General features: G+C 55.3%; 2 protein-coding genes across 19 annotated transcripts in view; one reads left to right on the forward strand and one right to left on the reverse strand.

The window, feature by feature from the left end:
* LOC149911638 (RANBP2-like and GRIP domain-containing protein 8) overlaps positions 1-19,359 on the reverse strand; it is a 58,646-nt gene that overhangs the window by 27,631 nt on the left and 11,656 nt on the right. For 10 of the 14 annotated variants that reach the window (XM_090133524.1, XM_090133521.1, XM_090133522.1 and 7 more), the window contains 3 exons: positions 9,329-9,442; positions 1,148-1,261; positions 23-126 (listed from right to left, as the gene is read on the reverse strand). The gene's annotated coding sequence lies outside the window, so the exon portion shown is untranslated. Of the gene's footprint in view, positions 1-22; positions 127-489; positions 554-1,147; positions 1,262-1,391; positions 1,440-3,898; positions 3,977-9,328; positions 9,443-19,359 lie in introns of those variants that run through there. The other 4 variants (XM_090133523.1, XM_090133526.1, XM_090133525.1 and 1 more) reach the window with 4 other exon arrangements.
* Positions 10,090-13,937, forward strand: LOC149911639 (uncharacterized). 5 transcript variants are annotated; one of them, XM_090133535.1, is made up of 4 exons: positions 10,090-12,169; positions 12,268-12,342; positions 12,426-12,664; positions 12,763-13,937. In XM_090133535.1, the coding sequence occupies exons 1-4, from the start codon at positions 12,046-12,048 to the stop codon at positions 12,802-12,804; spliced, it is 480 nt and encodes a 159-aa protein (XP_089989661.1). In that variant the 5' UTR covers positions 10,090-12,045; the 3' UTR covers positions 12,805-13,937. The 5 variants fall into 5 exon arrangements, with proteins under 5 accessions (XP_089989661.1, XP_089989660.1, XP_089989657.1 ...); XM_090133534.1 differs by having other exon boundaries at positions 12,426-13,937; XM_090133531.1 differs by having other exon boundaries at positions 12,268-13,937.

A 19,359-nucleotide genomic window follows, 5' to 3' on the forward strand; every position in this document is an offset into this window, starting at 1 on the left:
GAAAAATGACAATTTTCCCAACCTCTTTCCATCACCCATCACAGACATGGGAAGCACAGACAGATGGCCATTGGGCATGACGTACAGGGTCTTCATGACTGGGGCTTCAGGGGCTGGCCGTGGTCACTGTGGAGAAGGGAAGAGCGTGGTCAGCAGACATGGAGACCCTACAGCAGAGTTGCAGGGTTTCAGGCTGCACAAAATACCATTTGTCTCCTTTTGTATTCAGAGTGACTCAAAATAAAACCCCAGCAGTGTCACAGCCTGGGCAGAGCACTGCAAAGGAACCCTAAACCTGTCACCTCCCTTCTTAGACCATTCAGATCACTCAAAGAATCCTCTCTCCCGTCAGTAATCCCAGCCTCTCCACAGGGGGCTAGGACCACAGGGCTCTTCCTTGGTCAAGAATCTCCATTCAATTCTCAAAGCTCTCACACAGCTCAGGCATCTTCAGCTTTGTCATACTAGCAGTGAAGTGCATGCACCCACCTGCCACAGCTTTGCAAGAAGGCACAACTCCCAGTGAATTATCTCATGGGCCAGCTATGTCACACTAACAGAAAGAAAAGAGGAAGAAAAAAAAAACTGAGAGACAGAGAAAAAAGGCCCTCACTCAACTAAGGACTTTGGGGCTCCCTCTAGGACACCTGTAGTCTCAGCACAGTTCACAGTTACTTACAATGCACACAGCACCTACAAAAGCATCACGCTCCAACAAGCAAGGAAAACAAATCCACAACGCTGCAAAGGGCCCCTAGCTCTCACTAGGTGACGCCTGCTCCGTGTACAGAGCACACACAGAAACTGCACCTCAGCTCTTCCCCATTTATCCCCCCACCATTTCTACAGGCATTTAGAGGCACTAAATGTCTCTACATGGAAGGCTGGTGGAGAAGACAGGATGTACAGGAGATTTCTCACTTCTCTGGTGCGAGACACTGCTTCTCTAGATGAACAACATTTTTCAAACAAGCACCAACCAACCACTGTAACTAACAACTGAAATAGCATTTCCCCTGAAAAACAACAACAACAACAACAACAACAACAACAACAAAACAACAAAAGAACAGCCTGTCCAAAGACCTCTCCTCACACACTTGACAAAAAGGCCAGAACCATCATTCCATTTGCCAGGCTTACTCACAGAACAGCAGCCTTCCCTTCACCGTGCATCACGTGGACACAAACAGGCTGTTGGTGCACGGAAGGCAACTCCACCTGAGCATCTCACCACAGACGTTCTCTCCGCTCTGCTTTCCTGCAAAGATACAAGGAGAAAAGCCTCAGCTCATCCAAGCAACAACTGGAAACAACTCCAGAAAATTCTCCATTCCAAAGCACTTCCTGGAGAGGTACAAAGGAGTCCGCCAAAGGGAACACGTGCTCACGCTGTGGCCTTCGGAGAAACACGCTGCCTTTGTGCTCCTGGTTCCTCAGGGCTCTTCTTCATCACCTTCTGGGTTTTCTTCTACAAATCTAGGCCCTACGACCTTCCTCCACCCCAAGATAAAGTCCAACACAGAGTTGCGGTGCAGAGACTGGATGCTGACAAGAGCACTAGAAGAGCAGAACAGGGGAAGAGCACATGCAGACAAGACTGAAATAAAGAAGAGCAGCAGAGAAGAAAAAGAAGAAAGGATGCAGGGAAGAAAGAAGTGCAGAAGAAGAAAAGTGCAATAGAGAAAAAGATTGGATACAAGACAGCAAAGCAATGAGGAGATGAGCAGAAGAGGAGAAGAGCAGAAGAATAAAAGAGAGGATGAAGGTAAGAAAGACGAGCAGACAAGGAGAAGAGCAGAAGAATAAAAGAGAGGATGAAGGTAAGAAAGACGTGCAGACGAGGAGAAGAGCAGAAAGGGAGATGAGCCAAGACAGCTAAGGCAGAAAAGCAGAAAGGGAGAGGAGCTGAAGAGGACAGAATACGGGTATGGCAGAAGTACAGAAGATGGGAAGAGAGGACACGGGTCCGTGAGAAGTGCAGAAATGAAACAGAACAGAAGGGAGGAAGAGAGCACAGAAGACAGAGAAGGAAAAGAGCAGTAAAGTAGAAGAGCAGAGAGTGGCCAGAACAGAAGAACCGTAGAGCGCAAGATGTGCAAAGAGGAAACAGTTAAGTCAGAAGAGCGGATGAGGAGAACAAGAGGAGAAGAGAGGATACGGGTAAGAAAGAAAAGCAGAAGAGGAGTACAGATGCAGGAAAGGAGTCAGGACACAAGGAAGAAAGAACAGCAGATGAGCAGCAAAAAGAGGATAACACTCAGGGAGAAGAGCTGAAGAGTAGATGAGGAAGAGAGCAGAAAGGGGAAGCACGGAAGAGGGAAGAGCAGAAAAGACGATGCTGTCTCTTCTGTCCTCACTAGCAGTGCCCCCAAGAGACAGCCAAAACCAGGAGAAAAAGTCCACAGTTTAAAGTTAGTGATGTTCTTCGAGGCACAAAGGACCAGTTCACAGTAACAAGCTCGGCATACGCTGCACGGGCACTGACTCATTCCTGCACTGTTCTCAGCTAAACCAGGGCTGTCCCACAGAAATCCCTCCTTTTCATTGTTACCATAGGTCTAACTGGCCTACCACGGCCGCTACCACTTTCAAGAACTCGTAACTAATGCTGGCACTTTACACAGTCTTGGGTGGTGACGACTGGAAATCGCTTGGACGGGAGGGGAAACCATCCCTGGGGTGAGAACTCACTGCAGGGATGGCAAATCCCCACTGGGACGGGCAGACCCTTGGCAAGGAAGAGCACTGGGCTGCCAAATGCCCATCGGGATGGTCACTGATCATCGGGATGGGAAACAACTGGCATGAAAAGGATGTCTGGGTACGAAAAGTCAAACCATCGCAAGCCTGGGGGAAAGGGGCTGACCCCAACGGTCACGGAACCCCCCTGGGGGGAGGGGCTCCCCCAACTGCCACTCTCCAGCTGTCATGGCAGGTAAGGCAGCAGGCTCCCCCTGCTCTGACACTCCATCTGACCCCAATGCCCCAGATCTCACCCCAGGGCCCCAGATCTCACCCCTTTGACCCCAGATCTCACCCCTGTGCCCCCAGATCTCACCCCAGGGCCCCAGATCTCACCCCTGTGCCCCCAGATCTCACCCCAGGGCCCCAGATCTCACACCCGTGACCCCAGATCGCACCCCAGCACACCAGATCCCACTCCTCTCACCCGGATCTCACCCCAGTGCCCCGGCTCTCAGCCCAGCGCCCCTTCTGGCATTTCCCCACAGAGAGATTCCCTCGACGAGCGCTGACGGTGCCTCTGACACCCGACGCCATTTTCGCTGATGCGACTGTGCCGCCACCGGACCCCGCCTGGATGCAGCCCACCGTCCGCGGACCGATGCCGGTACCACCCCAACCCTCCCCTGTCCCCACTGCCACCTACCTGGCACCTCAGGCCTCTGTCTGGCCTGGGGGACCAGGTGTCTGGGGACAGGCAGCACAGCTCCCACCTGGGGGGCTGCCCCCAACCCCGGCTCAGCTGCCACCTGGGGGCCTGACCCCAGCTGCGGGGCTGCACTTACCGGTGCTGCTGCTCCTACCTGGGGGGCTGCACCCAGCTGTGGCTCCCCCCACCGCCCCTGCTCCCTGCTCGGGACATCCCCTGCTGGCAGGGACGCTGCTGCCCCAGCAGCCCATGGGGCTGTGGCCTGGGGCCGTGCTCCTCCACGGGGAGCCCCCGCAGCCCGCAGGCCCCCGCCCGCCCCGGCCCCCCCCCCGTTCTTTTGCAGGTACCCTCCCTGCAGCAGCAGGTGCTCCCCGTGCCCTGCACCCTGCCTGACACCTGGGAGCCGCCGATGGAGCCCTTCCAAGATGACGTGGTGCTCTCGGAGGACCGGGGGCACCCTGCGCCCACCGACGTGTGCCCCCATCCCGCCACGGCTCCGCTCACCTGCAGCGCTGCCACGCTGGAACCAGGCGGTGAGTTCAGGGGCTGCGGAGCGGGCGGCACGCTGTCCGCACCGGCTGCCTGTGGGAAAGCTGGCATTGCTCCACTGGGGATGTTCTTGCTTTTCCAGCAGTGACAACGAGCGCAGACACCCCGGAGGACATCGCGGACGACATCGATGAGCTCCTCACGTGGATCAACGAGGGTGAGTTTGGGGGCAGCACAACTGGCGGGGGGGTGTTCGGGAAAGCTGGCTTTGCCCCACTGGGGATTTTCTTCCTTTTCCAGAAGTGACGGCCAACACAGGCCTCCTGGACGACACCGCAGACATGGATGACCTGCTCACGTGGATCAACAACGGTGAGTTTGGGAGCAGCACAGCTGATGGAGGCCTGTCTGCGCTGAGTGGCCGTGGGAAAGCTGGCATTGCCCCACTGGGGATTTCTTCCCTTTTCCAGAAGAGAGACCCAGGACCAACAGTCTTGCCGACGATGTGGAAATTGACCATTTGCTCACCTGCATTGATGGTGAGTTTGTGGTCTGCAGAGATGGCGGGTCCGTGTCCACACCGAGCTGGCGTGGGAAGGCTGCCATCATTGTTCTGGGGGATGTTCTGCTTTTCCAGAAGCAGCGAGTGCTCTGGACAGCTGCAAAAGTGAAGAGCTGATGCAGTGCATCACAGCCACGGAGCAACTGAGCTCAGATGTCTCCAGCAGCTTCGACTCCTGCTCTTCCAACGCAGAGCTGCCTGACTCCCCCAGGGCCAGCCGGGAGCTCAGCAACGAGACAGATGCTGAATCTGGGCTCCGCACCAACTCGTTCTGGCAGAAGACAGCATCCCCGGAGCTGCCCGTGCCGACCCCCATGGCTGCCCCAGCACCTCCGGCGCCCAGCACTGCACACCTGATGGCAGAGGTGCAGCGGAGGCAGCCCCGGGTGATTCTCACCCGCCTCGCACTGCCAAACCCACGGGCTGCCCCAGCACCACCGTCGCCCTGCACGGCACACCTGATGGCAGAGGTGCAGCAGAGGCAGCCCCGGGTGACTCTCACCCGCCTCGCACTGCCCCCCGGATGCATCTCCTGCCGGGTGGCGGCCAAACACCAGGGGGACGGCACTGAGACAGCCAAGCGCCCCGTGCCTCCTTTGCCGCAAACTGGACGGCTCCTGGAAGAGGCGCAGCAGGAACAGCCCCGCGTGGTTCTCACGCGCCTCGCACTGCCACCCGGATGCATCTCCTGCCGGCTGGCAGACAAGCACCACGGGGACAGCACCGAGCCACCCAGGTGAACAACGCCTGCCTGCACCACCACCAAACGCAAGAGCACCAGGCACAAGCAGCACGCTGGCAGCATCCCAGCCGCAAAGAGGAAGCTGCCGCGCTGCCAGGATGTTCCAGGCCACAAACATCGGCGCTAGGCAAAGCTGGCTGTGGCAGCACGGCGGCCAGCAGGAGCACTCAGGCTGGTTTCTTGGCACACTCCCGCTCGGGCCACTGTTGGGGTGTGATGGGCACCACTTGGTGCAGCAGGAGACGTGGCCGTAGCCGATGAATATGGCTCCCTGTAGCCCTGGGCTCCTCGCTGGCCCCCACGACACCCAGAGAGCAGCGGCAGCGTTCCAGGAGCACCAGCACCGGCCCCAGCCCTACCCTTCCAAAACTGCGCTGTCCACAAGCGGCGTCTTGGACTGGGGCAATGTGGGACTCTGAAGCTGATGGACCGCAAAAGTGTTGGACTGTCAAAGCTTTGGGCTGGGAAATGTTGCTTGGGGGGCGGGAAATGGTTGGGGGGTGGGAATGGCTGGGGGTGGGGAAGGGTTGGGGGTGGGAATTGCGAGTGGGAATGGGGGGGGGGGAGGGATGATTGCGGGTGGGAATTGCGGGTGGGAATGGCTGGGGGGAGGGAATGGATGGGGGTGGGAATTGCGGGTGGGAATTCTTGGGGTGGGAAATGGTTGGGGGTGGGCATTCTTGGGGCGGTGGGATCTTTTTGGAGTGGCAAATGAAATGGCTGTACTGTGATATTGTTGGGGTGGGAAATGACTGGGGTGAGAACTGGCTGCGGTGGGAGATGGCTGGCATCAAAAATTCTTGTACTCTGTAACTGCTGGCACTGGGGATGTGGGGAGGGGGAGGGAATTTTGTGGGGTGGCAATTCTGAGTGAGAAATTGTACTCTGATACAATGTTATACTCCAAAATCGTTGGAACTGGGAGGAAAGAATTACTGGGGTGGGAATGTTGGGGGCTGGGAAGTTTTTTGGACGGGGAGGAAACTGTTGGTGGGAGGGAACGGGGGGGTGAGAACTTGATCGGGGGGTGGGAAACTGATTAGAGGGTGGGAATTTTAGGGGGTGGGATCAGCAACTATTGTTAGGGTGGGAAATGGTTGGGAATATTGTCATTTATTTACTCTTTTGTACGTTTAACTATTAAATGGTTTGCGTTCGCTTTGCTACACCTCTGCCTGCAGTCGTTCATGCAGCACCAAAGCCCCCCCAGGCCTCCGTGCCCACCTCTGGGGATGTTGGGGTGGCCGCAGGGAGCCAAGAGCTGCAGCTCCTCCACACTGAACATCTCTAGCACAATCGCTGCTGTCATCATCTCTGTTGCCTTGTTTTGTTCCTGGGGAAATAGTCGGTCACATACTGAGCAATGGGGGTGTTGAACTGGGGGCACTGGGCAGTACTGGTGGCACTGGGAGGTCCACTGCGGGGCACTGGGAGGCTAGTGAGGGCCGCACACAGCACTGGGGTGGCTCCAGGCAGCACTGGGGGGCACTGAGTTTGCACAAGGAGAGTCCAGACAACGCCGAGAGGCAATGGGACCTTACTGGGGAACTGCAAAGAGCACCAGGCGGCACCGGAGAGCTTTGGACGGCACTTGTGGGGTTGGAGGGGGCTCAAACAGAACCCAGGTGGCACATTTTAACTAACCTCACTGATTTCCTCTTCTCCAACATCTCACCCAAGGCATTCAACAAGCCCTTTTTTCCATCGGGGGAGACTTTCTCCTTGGGGCTGACCTTCCCCCCCCACGCCCCCTCCCCGTGCTGCCTGTCTCTCCCCTGGGCGCTATGTTCCACGCATTCCCACCCTGATGCTCTCACTCAGTGACACGTTTGTCACCCACACGCTCACCATGGGTCCTGAGGAGGGGTGGCGGGTGTCCAGTGAAAGCAACCCCAGTGACAGCTCTGGCCCCGAGCCCTAGAAGACACAGATCCTGGAAAACCACCCTCAGTGCTGCTTCATCTCATCACCTTGGCACTCCATTTGGGGGCTCTGAGGAAGCTAACTGCTTCCCCTGATGTTTCAAGCTGGTGCTACCCATGCCTGCTGATGATGCTTCACGCTCTGGCACAGCCACCTGTAAAGCTTAAATCTGCTCTGCACCCTCGCTTAAAGTCACATCTTTTGCAACCAGTTCCAGTACTCTCAGAAGTAGAAAACCAAAGGGACGTTCCAGTGGAACGGCACTAGCTCAAACACCTTCCCTCACTGCTGCTCCCAGGACCCCCAGCACTCCTTTTGCCCCGCCTGCACGCTTCTTTCTCTGTCCGTGCGCTCCTGGCAACAGAAATTCCACCAACAGCCCTCAACAAAACTGCTCTCTTCCAAACACTCAGGGCATCTAACGAGCCCACGCGGCGGCTGCCAGAAGAGCAGCTTCTGGGAGAGACGGGGACAGTGAAGGCAGTAAAGAAGAAAAGGGAAAAAAAAAGAGTCATTAAACAGCAACAAAACCTGAGAACATCATCCCCTCAGTTGGCTAGAGACTGCTCTGCAAGCACACACCTGCCTGCCACTGCTAACCAAGCAACCACCTCCCGGCCTTCGCTTCACAAGCAATCACCTGCCTGCCTGCCACTGCTTTGCAAGAACCCATCTGCCTGCCTTTGCTTCACAGCCATGCACCTGCCTGCCTTTTCGAAGCAAGCATGCATCCATCTACCTGCCGTTCCATCATACGCACCTGCCTGCCTTTGCTATGCAAGCATGCACCTGCGTGCCTTTCCTAAGCAAGCAAGCACACCCATACCTGCCTTTGCCTCACAAGCACCTGCCCGCCTTCGCTTTCGATGCGTGCACATGCTTCCCTTTGCTCTGCAAGCACACACCAGCCTTTGCTTTGCACACACCTGCCTGCCTTTGCTTCTCAAGCACCTTCCATTCCAGGGCCTACAAAGACGTCTGTTCTCTCTTCATTACCAATGCCTCTGAGCACGCTGAAAAGCAGGAGGAAGAGGCCATGATAGAAAGTCAGAGAGATTCCTGGAGCACAAGGGACCGTTTCACAGGAACAAGCTTCCCGCCGTCTACGGCGTCTACAATGTTCCACTCCTGTCAGCCAAGTCAGGGATGCCCCACACACATAAGTCACTTTCATTGTTAACGCTCTCTCATTGCTAACTAACATCGTTAACTAGCAATAGGACTGGAGGGAATGGCCTCAATTTGTGCCAGGGCAGACTCAAGCTGGATGGTAGGAAATAGTGCATTTCCAAAAGTGTGGTCGGGCACTGCAAAGGGCTGCCCAGGGAGGTGGTGGAGTCACCCACCCTGCAGGTGTTCAAGGAACGGTTAGACGTTGTGTTGAGGGACATGGATTAGTGAGAGCTACTGATGATAGTTGGATGGTTGGACTGATGATCTCATAGGTCTCTTCCAACCTTGGCGATTCTAGGATTCTAACATCTTGCTAACTGGCCTACCGTGCCTGTTACCATCTTCCGAACCTGCTACTTCACGCTGGCAGACAAACTTCTCAGCTACTTTCCTCCCTGCCCCAATGGGAGGAAAGGCATCATCTCCACTTGACGGGCTGGAGCAGTAGCAAGGTGTACTTGTGAGTTTTTCAAGTCCCTTTTAATCCCCAGAGGGAAGAAAACTGCCCAAACAAAAAGCCTGCAGAGGGGCTCTCTCTAGGACACCTGTTGTCTCAGCACAGTTCACAGTTACTTACAATGCACACAGCACCTACAAAAGCATCACGCTCCAACAAGCAAGGAAAACAAATCCACAACGCTGCAAAGGGCCCCTAGCTCTCACTAGGTGACGCCTGCTCCGTGTACAGAGCACACACAGAAACTGCACCTCAGCTCTTCCCCATTTATCCCCCCACCATTTCTACAGGCATTTAGAGGCACTAAATGTCTCTACATGGAAGGCTGGTGGAGAAGACAGGATGTACAGGAGATTTCTCACTTCTCTGGTGCGAGACACTGCTTCTCTAGATGAACAACATTTTTCAAACAAGCACCAACCAACCACTGTAACTAACAACTGAAATAGCATTTCCCCTGAAAAACAACAACAACAACAACAACAACAACAACAACAAAACAACAAAAGAACAGCCTGTCCAAAGACCTCTCCTCACACACTTGACAAAAAGGCCAGAACCATCATTCCATTTGCCAGGCTTACTCACAGAACAGCAGCCTTCCCTTCACCGTGCATCACGTGGACACAAACAGGCTGTTGGTGCACGGAAGGCAACTCCACCTGAGCATCTCACCACAGACGTTCTCTCCGCTCTGCTTTCCTGCAAAGATACAAGGAGAAAAGCCTCAGCTCATCCAAGCAACAACTGGAAACAACTCCAGAAAATTCTCCATTCCAAAGCACTTCCTGGAGAGGTACAAAGGAGTCCGCCAAAGGGAACACGTGCTCACGCTGTGGCCTTCGGAGAAACACGCTGCCTTTGTGCTCCTGGTTCCTCAGGGCTCTTCTTCATCACCTTCTGGGTTTTCTTCTACAAATCTAGGCCCTACGACCTTCCTCCACCCCAAGATAAAGTCCAACACAGAGTTGCGGTGCAGAGACTGGATGCTGACAAGAGCACTAGAAGAGCAGAACAGGGGAAGAGCACATGCAGACAAGACTGAAATAAAGAAGAGCAGCAGAGAAGAAAAAGAAGAAAGGATGAGGGAAGAAAGAAGTGCAGAAGAAGAAAAGTGCAATAGAGAAAAAGATTGGATACAAGACAGCAAAGCAATGAGGAGATGAGCAGAAGAGGAGAAGAGCAGAAGAATAAAAGAGAGGATGAAGGTAAGAAAGACGAGCAGACGAAGAGAAGAGCAGAAGAATAAAAGAGAGGATGAAGGTAAGAAAGACGTGCAGACGAGGAGAAGAGCAGAAAGGGAGATGAGCCAAGACAGCTAAGGCAGAAAAGCAGAAAGGGAGAGGAGCTGAAGAGGACAGAATACGGGTATGGCAGAAGTACAGAAGATGGGAAGAGAGGACACGGGTCAGTGAGAAGTGCAGAAATGAAACAGAACAGAAGGGAGGAAGAGAGCACAGAAGACAGAGAAGGAAAAGAGCAGTAAAGTAGAAGAGCAGAGAGTGGCCAGAACAGAAGAACCGTAGAGCGCAAGATGTGCAAAGAGGAAACAGTTAAGTCAGAAGAGCGGATGAGGAGAACAAGAGGAGAAGAGAGGATACGGGTAAGAAAGAAAAGCAGAAGAGGAGTACAGATGCAGGAAAGGAGTCAGGACACAAGGAAGAAAGAACAGCAGATGAGCAGCAAAAAGAGGATAACACTCAGGGAGAAGAGCTGAAGAGTAGATGAGGAAGAGAGCAGAAAGGGGAAGCACGGAAGAGGGAAGAGCAGAAAAGACGATGCTGTCTCTTCTGTCCTCACTAGCAGTGCCCCCAAGAGACAGCCAAAACCAGGAGAAAAAGTCCACAGTTTAAAGTTAGTGATGTTCTTCGAGGCACAAAGGACCAGTTCACAGTAACAAGCTCGGCATACGCTGCACGGGCACTGACTCATTCCTGCACTGTTCTCAGCTAAACCAGGGCTGTCCCACAGAAATCCCTCCTTTTCATTGTTACCATAGGTCTAACTGGCCTACCACGGCCGCTACCACTTTCAAGAACTCGTAACTAATGCTGGCACTTTACACAGTCTTGGGTGGTGACGACTGGAAATCGCTTGGACGGGAGGGGAAACCATCCCTGGGGTGAGAACTCACTACAGGGATGGCAAATCCCCACTGGGACGGGCAGACCCTTGGCAAGGAAGAGCACTGGGCTGCCAAATGCCCATCGGGATGGTCACTGATCATCGGGATGGGAAACAACTGGCATGAAAAGGATGTCTGGGTACGAAAAGTCAAACCATCGCAAGCCTGGGGGAAAGGGGCTGACCCCAACGGTCACGGAACCCCCCTGGGGGGAGGGGCTCCCCCAACTGCCACTCTCCAGCTGTCATGGCAGGTAAGGCAGCAGGCTCCCCCTGCTCTGACACTCCATCTGACCCCAATGCCCCAGATCTCACCCCAGGGCCCCAGATCTCACCCCTTTGACCCCAGATCTCACCCCTGTGCCCCCAGATCACACTCCAGGGCCCCAGATCTCACCCCTTTGACCCCAGATCTCACCCCTGTGCCCCCAGATCACACTCCAGGGCCCCAGATCTCACCCCTGTGCCCCCAGATCTCACCCCAGGGCCCCAGATCTCACACCCGTGACCCCAGATCGCACCCCAGCACACCAGATCCCACTCCTCTCACCCGGATCTCACCCCAGTGCCCCGGCTCTCAGCCCAGCGCCCCTTCTGGCATTTCCCCACAGAGAGATTCCCTCGACGAGCGCTGACGGTGCCTCTGACACCCGACGCCATTTTCGCTGATGCGACTGTGCCGCCACCGGACCCCGCCTGGATGCAGCCCACCGTCCGCGGACCGATGCCGGTACCACCCCAACCCTCCCCTGTCCCCACTGCCACCTACCTGGCACCTCAGGCCTCTGTCTGGCCTGGGGGACCAGGTGTCTGGGGACAGGCAGCACAGCTCCCACCTGGGGGGCTGCCCCCAACCCCGGCTCAGCTGCCACCTGGGGGCCTGACCCCAGCTGCGGGGCTGCACTTACCGGTGCTGCTGCTCCTACCTGGGGGGCTGCACCCAGCTGTGGCTCCCCCCACCGCCCCTGCTCCCTGCTCGGGACATCCCCTGCTGGCAGGGACGCTGCTGCCCCAGCAGCCCATGGGGCTGTGGCCTGGGGCCGTGCTCCTCCACGGGGAGCCCCCGCAGCCCGCAGGCCCCCGCCCGCCCCGGCCCCCCCCCCGTTCTTTTGCAGGTACCCTCCCTGCAGCAGCAGGTGCTCCCCGTGCCCTGCACCCTGCCTGACACCTGGGAGCCGCCGATGGAGCCCTTCCAAGATGACGTGGTGCTCTCGGAGGACCGGGGGCACCCTGCGCCCACCGACGTGTGCCCCCATCCCGCCACGGCTCCGCTCACCTGCAGCGCTGCCACGCTGGAACCAGGCGGTGAGTTCAGGGGCTGCGGAGCGGGCGGCACGCTGTCCGCACCGGCTGCCTGTGGGAAAGCTGGCATTGCTCCACTGGGGATGTTCTTGCTTTTCCAGCAGTGACAACGAGCGCAGACACCCCGGAGGACATCGCGGACGACATCGATGAGCTCCTCACGTGGATCAACGAGGGTGAGTTTGGGGGCAGCACAACTGGCGGGGGGGTGTTCGGGAAAGCTGGCTTTGCCCCACTGGGGATTTTCTTCCTTTTCCAGAAGTGACGGCCAACACAGGCCTCCTGGACGACACCGCAGACATGGATGACCTGCTCACGTGGATCAACAACGGTGAGTTTGGGAGCAGCACAGCTGATGGAGGCCTGTCTGCGCTGAGTGGCCGTGGGAAAGCTGGCATTGCCCCACTGGGGATTTCTTCCCTTTTCCAGAAGAGAGACCCAGGACCAACAGTCTTGCCGACGATGTGGAAATTGACCATTTGCTCACCTGCATTGATGGTGAGTTTGTGGTCTGCAGAGATGGCGGGTCCGTGTCCACACCGAGCTGGCGTGGGAAGGCTGCCATCATTGTTCTGGGGGATGTTCTGCTTTTCCAGAAGCAGCGAGTGCTCTGGACAGCTGCAAAAGTGAAGAGCTGATGCAGTGCATCACAGCCACGGAGCAACTGAGCTCAGATGTCTCCAGCAGCTTCGACTCCTGCTCTTCCAACGCAGAGCTGCCTGACTCCCCCAGGGCCAGCCGGGAGCTCAGCAACGAGACAGATGCTGAATCTGGGCTCCGCACCAACTCGTTCTGGCAGAAGACAGCATCCCCGGAGCTGCCCGTGCCGACCCCCATGGCTGCCCCAGCACCTCCGGCGCCCAGCACTGCACACCTGATGGCAGAGGTGCAGCGGAGGCAGCCCCGGGTGATTCTCACCCGCCTCGCACTGCCAAACCCACGGGCTGCCCCAGCACCACCGTCGCCCTGCACGGCACACCTGATGGCAGAGGTGCAGCAGAGGCAGCCCCGGGTGACTCTCACCCGCCTCGCACTGCCCCCCGGATGCATCTCCTGCCGGGTGGCGGCCAAACACCAGGGGGATGGCACTGAGACAGCCAAGCGCCCCGTGCCTCCTTTGCCGCAAACTGGACGGCTCCTGGAAGAGGCGCAGCAGGAACAGCCCCGCGTGGTTCTCACGCGCCTCGCACTGCCACCCAGATGCATCTCCTGCCGGCTGGCAGACAAGCACCACGGGGACAGCACCGAGCCACCCAGGTGAACAACGCCCGCCTGCACCACCACCAAACGCAAGAGCACCAGGCACAAGCAGCACGCTGGCAGCATCCCAGCCGCAAAGAGGAAGCTGCCGCGCTGCCAGGATGTTCCAGGCCACAAACATCGGCGCTAGGCAAAGCTGGCTGTGGCAGCACGGCGGCCAGCAGGAGCACTCAGGCTGGTTTCTTGGCACACTCCCGCTCGGGCCACTGTTGGGGTGTGATGGGCGCCACTTGGTGCAGCAGGAGACGTGGCCGTAGCCGATGAATATGGCTCCCTGTAGCCCTGGGCTCCTCGCTGGCCCCCACAACACCCAGAGAGCAGCGGCAGCGTTCCAGGAGCACCAGCACCGGCCCCAGCCCTACCCTTCCAAAACTGCGCTGTCCACAAGCGGCGTCTTGGACTGGGGCAATGTGGGACTCTGAAGCTGATGGACCGCAAAAGTGCTGGACTGTCAAAGCTTTGGGCTGGGAAATGTTGCTTGGGGGGTGGGAAATGGTTGGGGGGTGGGAATGGCTGGGGGTGGGGAAGGGTTGGGGGTGGGAATTGCGAGTGGGAATGGGGGGGGGGGGAGGGATGATTGCGGGTGGGAATTGCGGGTGGGAATGGCTGGGGGGAGGGAATGGATGGGGGTGGGAATTGCGGGTGGGAATTCTTGGGGTGGGAAATGGTTGGGGGTGGGCATTCTTGGGGCGGTGGGATCTTTTTGGAGTGGCAAATGAAATGGCTGTACTGTGATATTGTTGGGGTGGGAAATGACTGGGGTGAGAACTGGCTGCGGTGGGAGATGGCTGGCATCAAAAATTCTTGTACTCTGTAACTGCTGGCATTGGGGATGTGGGGAGGGGGAGGGAATTTTGTGGGGTGGCAATTCTGAGTGAGAAATTGTACTCTGATACAATGTTACACTCCAAAATCGTTGGAACTGGGAGGAAAGAATTACTGGGGTGGGAATTGGGGGGGCTGGGAAGTTTTTTGGAGGGGGAGGAAACTGTTGGTGGGAGGGAGCGGGGGCTGAGAAATTGATCGGGGGGTGGGAAACTGATTAGAGGGTGGGAATTTTAGGGGGTGGGATCAGCAACTATTGTTAGGGTGGGAAATGGTTGGGAATATTGTCATTTATTTACTCTTTTGTACGTTTAACTATTAAATGGTTTGCGTTCGCTTTGCTACACCTCTGCCTGCAGTCGTTCATGCAGCACCAAAGCCCCCCCAGGCCTCCGTGCCCACCTCTGGGGATGTTGGGGTGGCCGCAGGGAGCCAAGAGCTGCAGCTCCTCCACACTGAACATCTCTAGCACAATCGCTGCTGTCATCATCTCTGTTGCCTTGTTTTGTTCCTGGGGAAATAGTCGGTCACATACTGAGCAATGGGGGTGTTGAACTGGGGGCACTGGGCAGTACTGGTGGCACTGGGAGGTCCACTGCGGGGCACTGGGAGGCTAGTGAGGGCCGCACACAGCACTGGGGTGGCTCCAGGCAGCACTGGGGGGCACTGAGTTTGCACAAGGAGAGTCCAGACAACGCCGAGAGGCAATGGGACCTTACTGGGGAACTGCAAAGAGCACCAGGCGGCACCGGAGAGCTTTGGACGGCACTTGTGGGGTTGGAGGGGGCTCAAACAGAACCCAGGTGGCACATTTTAACTAACCTCACTGATTTCCTCTTCTCCAACATCTCACCCAAGGCATTCAACAAGCCCTTTTTTCCATCGGGGGAGACTTTCTCCTTGGGGCTGACCTTCCCCCCCCACGCCCCCTCCCCGTGCTGCCTGTCTCTCCCCTGGGCGCTATGTTCCACGCATTCCCACCCTGATGCTCTCACTCAGTGACACGTTTGTCACCCACACGCTCACCATGGGTCCTGAGGAGGGGTGGCGGGTGTCCAGTGAAAGCAACCCCAGTGACAGCTCTGGCCCCGAGCCCTAGAAGACACAGATCCTGGAAAACCACCCTCAGTGCTGCTTCATCTCATCACCTTGGCACTCCATTTGGGGGCTCTGAGGAAGCTAACTGCTTCCCCTGATGTTTCAAGCTGGTGCTACCCATGCCTGCTGATGATGCTTCACGCTCTGGCACAGCCACCTGTAAAGCTTAAATCTGCTCTGCACCCTCGCTTAAAGTCACATCTTTTGCAACCAGTTCCAGTACTCTCAGAAGTAGAAAACCAAAGGGACGTTCCAGTGGAACGGCACTAGCTCAAACACCTTCCCTCACTGCTGCTCCCAGGACCCCCAGCACTCCTTTTGCCCCGCCTGCACGCTTCTTTCTCTGTCCGTGCGCTCCTGGCAACAGAAATTCCACCAACAGCCCTCAACAAAACTGCTCTCTTCCAAACACTCAGGGCATCTAACGAGCCCACGCGGCGGCTGCCAGAAGAGCAGCTTCTGGGAGAGACGGGGACAGTGAAGGCAGTAAAGAAGAAAAGGGAAAAAAAAAGAGTCATTAAACAGCAACAAAACCTGAGAACATCATCCCCTCAGTTGGCTAGAGACTGCTCTGCAAGCACACACCTGCCTGCCACTGCTAACCAAGCAACCACCTCCCGGCCTTCGCTTCACAAGCAATCACCTGCCTGCCTGCCACTGCTTTGCAAGAACCCATCTGCCTGCCTTTGCTTCACAGCCATGCACCTGCCTGCCTTTTCGAAGCAAGCATGCATCCATCTACCTGCTGTTCCATCATACGCACCTGCCTGCCTTTGCTATGCAAGCATGCACCTGCGTGCCTTTCCTAAGCAAGCAAGCACACCCATACCTGCCTTTGCCTCACAAGCACCTGCCCGCCTTCGCTTTCGATGCATGCACATGCTTCCCTTTGCTCTGCAAGCACACACCAGCCTTTGCTTTGCACACACCTGCCTGCCTTTGCTTCTCAAGCACCTTCCATTCCAGGGCCTACAAAGACGTCTGTTCTCTCTTCATTACCAATGCCTCTGAGCACGCTGAAAAGCAGGAGGAAGAGGCCATGATAGAAAGTCAGAGAGATTCCTGGAGCACAAGGGACCGTTTCACAGGAACAAGCTTCCCGCCGTCTACGGCGTCTACAATGTTCCACTCCTGTCAGCCAAGTCAGGGATGCCCCACACACATAAGTCACTTTCATTGTTAACGCTCTCTCATTGCTAACTAACATCGTTAACTAGCAATAGGACTGGAGGGAATGGCCTCAATTTGTGCCAGGGCAGACTGAGGCTGGATAGTGCATTTCCAAAAGTATGGCAGAGGTGCAGTGGAGGCAGCCCCGGGTGATTCTCACCCGCCTCGCACTGCCCCCCGGATGCATCTCCTGCCGGGTGGCGGCCAAACACCAGGGGGATGGCACTGAGACAGCCAAGCGCCCCGTGCCTCCTTTGCCGCAAACTGGACGGCTCCTGGAAGAGGCGCAGCAGGAACAGCCCCGCGTGGTTCTCACGCGCCTCGCACTGCCACCCAGATGCATCTCCTGCCGGCTGGCAGACAAGCACCACGGGGACAGCACCGAGCCACCCAGGTGAACAACGCCCGCCTGCACCACCACCAAACGCAAGAGCACCGGGCACAAGCAGCACGCTGGCAGCATCCCAGCCGCAAAGAGGAAGCTGCCGCGCTGCCAGGATGTTCCAGGCCACAAACATCGGCGCTAGGCAAAGCTGGCTGTGGCAGCACGGCGGCCAGCAGGAGCACTCAGGCCAGTTTCAAGACAGCATTAAAGGAGAGGAGAACTTCTGTTGGTGACTGGTTTCAGCAAAATAGAAAAATTGCACTTTGTTTTAGGGAAGCAGCCTAGGCGTCGATTCAATCTTTTTAAGAAAGTGGGAAATGGAAAGCTTGTGTGGGTGAGAACCAACATTTTGAATGAAAGGATGTGTTTGATGTAGGAGAGAGGAGAAGGCACTGCAGATCTGAGTCGGCTGAAACGGGACAACGTGTAGAAGTGGAATGGCAAACGTATGGGACTACGATCGAAGAGATGAAGAGATGGGACTACGATCTAAGAGATGAAGAGATGAAGCTTGTGCTCCTCAAGTACTGCTTTGTTTCTGACAGCAGCTGATGCAAGTGGCCTTCCCCTGATGCTCAGCCATGTGGAAGGGCAGGGGAGGAAGACAAAACTTTAGAAGGCACCAACAAGAGGTACAGATACACAACAGCCACCTGGACTTGATGCACTGTCTTTCTACCTAGGTTTTCTTTTTGTTCCTTCCTGGGACACATCTCCCAACTTTCTCCTAAGCCCTAGCTGTACAAAAATGCAAGCAATCAGACGAAGAGATGGAAAAAGCAGGGGAGTTACCTTCCAAGAAAAGAGAGGAGGGTGAGCACAGGCAGCTTGAGACAGCATCTCAGGAAAGTAGTGCTTTTCCTGAGGACTGCCCTGTGTCCCAGTTCTCCTCGCAATTTGTGCATGAAGCCCTCAGAAGGAAAACCCAGCCTCCTCCTCCCAGTAAGGGCATTGACCAAGCAGCCCCCTGGGCTCTGCCTGAAAGGAAGAAAAAGAAAAAAGGAAAAGAAAAAATAAGCAAAAAAAGCATTGCAAAGCAACAGAGAAAGAAGTATGAAAGAAAGAAAAAAATATTAAATAGCAAAAGGAAAAGCAAAGAAAAACCAATTGGAAAGAACAAAGAAAAAGAAAACTCTCTGGAAAGAAGAAAATAATGCCTTCAGGCATCTACCCTCTAGCCAGAAACTTCCTACGTCCAAAGGGCTTCTGCAGTGGGACCATGTGCAGGACAGCAGGCTTAACTCCTTAGGGCGCAAGGCCAAAAAAGCTTGGAGGCTGCAACTCCAGGCCCGCCACAGGATGTCACAGCAGCCATCACCCGGGCTCCCGCAACCTGTGTGCTGTCACAGTGCGTTTCCATGATGACGACGGGCCCCGCAGCCGCTCACCAGCCCTGCGCCTCACAGCAGCCCTGGAAGCAGACAAACTCAGCCTCATCCCGCTCTGGATTATGCTGAAGTGCTACTATTCAGCATTACTGCTAATTGTGAAGGGTTACCCTTCGGCATTAGGTTTTAGGATCGCTATTTTGGATTACGTTTAAAGGTGAAATGTTACCAATTTCTTTTAGTGCTAAGGTTTAAGGAAAACCCTTTAGGTTAAAGGTGACTGTTTTGGGCTAGAGTTTAGGATGAAGAGGTACCATATTAGATTAGGATGAAAGGCTTCCCTTTTGTAGTAAGAGTTAACGGTTCCGATATTGGATTAGAGTAAAGGATTCCCACATGGGGGTATGCTTAAGGGCTACCCTCTTGTGTTAGTATTAAGGGTTACCCTTTTTTGATTAGGGTCAAGGCTTTCCCAGTTGCATTAACAGTAAACGGTTATGTGCTCCCCATTTGGTGAAGGTTACATATTACCTGTTTGCTTTAGAGTGAAGATTTCAGGTTTATGCATTTGAGTTAGTGATATGAGTTACACAACAGAGTAAGTGGTAGGCATAAGAGGGGACAGTTAACTTGCTCGTTACGGGTTACATTTTCCTAGCAGGCTTAAAGAAAACCCATTAAGCACGAGGGCAAACTGTTAACAATATTAGACATGATTACACGTTAAACCTCTCCTCTTTAGGTTCGGGGTTAAAAGCTTCACATAGGGGATAGTGTTAAGACCAAAGGGCTCAACATTTGGTTTAGAGGCAAGCCGTCCTCTTGGGAAAAAGGAAAAAAAACCAAAGGGAATACGCTTAGGACAGAAAAAGTTTTTCAAAGAACAGAAACAGAGGGGGAATGAAAATCAACAAAACTGAAAAGAAACCAATGCACTGCAATGCAGAAGAAGCAGGACACCAAGGCAGAAACAACAGAAAAACAACCAGGAAAACAAACAGAGCAAACCAACATCAACCCATCCAGAAGCAGCAGCAGCAACACAAAAAAGCAAAGGAAATGAATACACGGTCATGGCAAAGCAGAGATGACGACCGAGCCTGCAGGAGGCCAAAATCTTCCCATCC

The sequence above is a fragment of the Phasianus colchicus genome, unplaced genomic scaffold, assembly GCF_987193195.1.
Source record: "Phasianus colchicus unplaced genomic scaffold, bPhaCol1.hap1.1 HAP1_SCAFFOLD_73, whole genome shotgun sequence".
Taxonomy (NCBI): Eukaryota; Metazoa; Chordata; class Aves; order Galliformes; family Phasianidae; genus Phasianus; species Phasianus colchicus.

Bases quoted from the DNA above. Each gene is read 5' to 3' on its own strand.
- LOC149911639 (XM_090133531.1), top strand. From the start codon at position 12,804: ATGCAGTGCATCACAGCCACGGAGCAACTGAGCTCAGATGTCTCCAGC.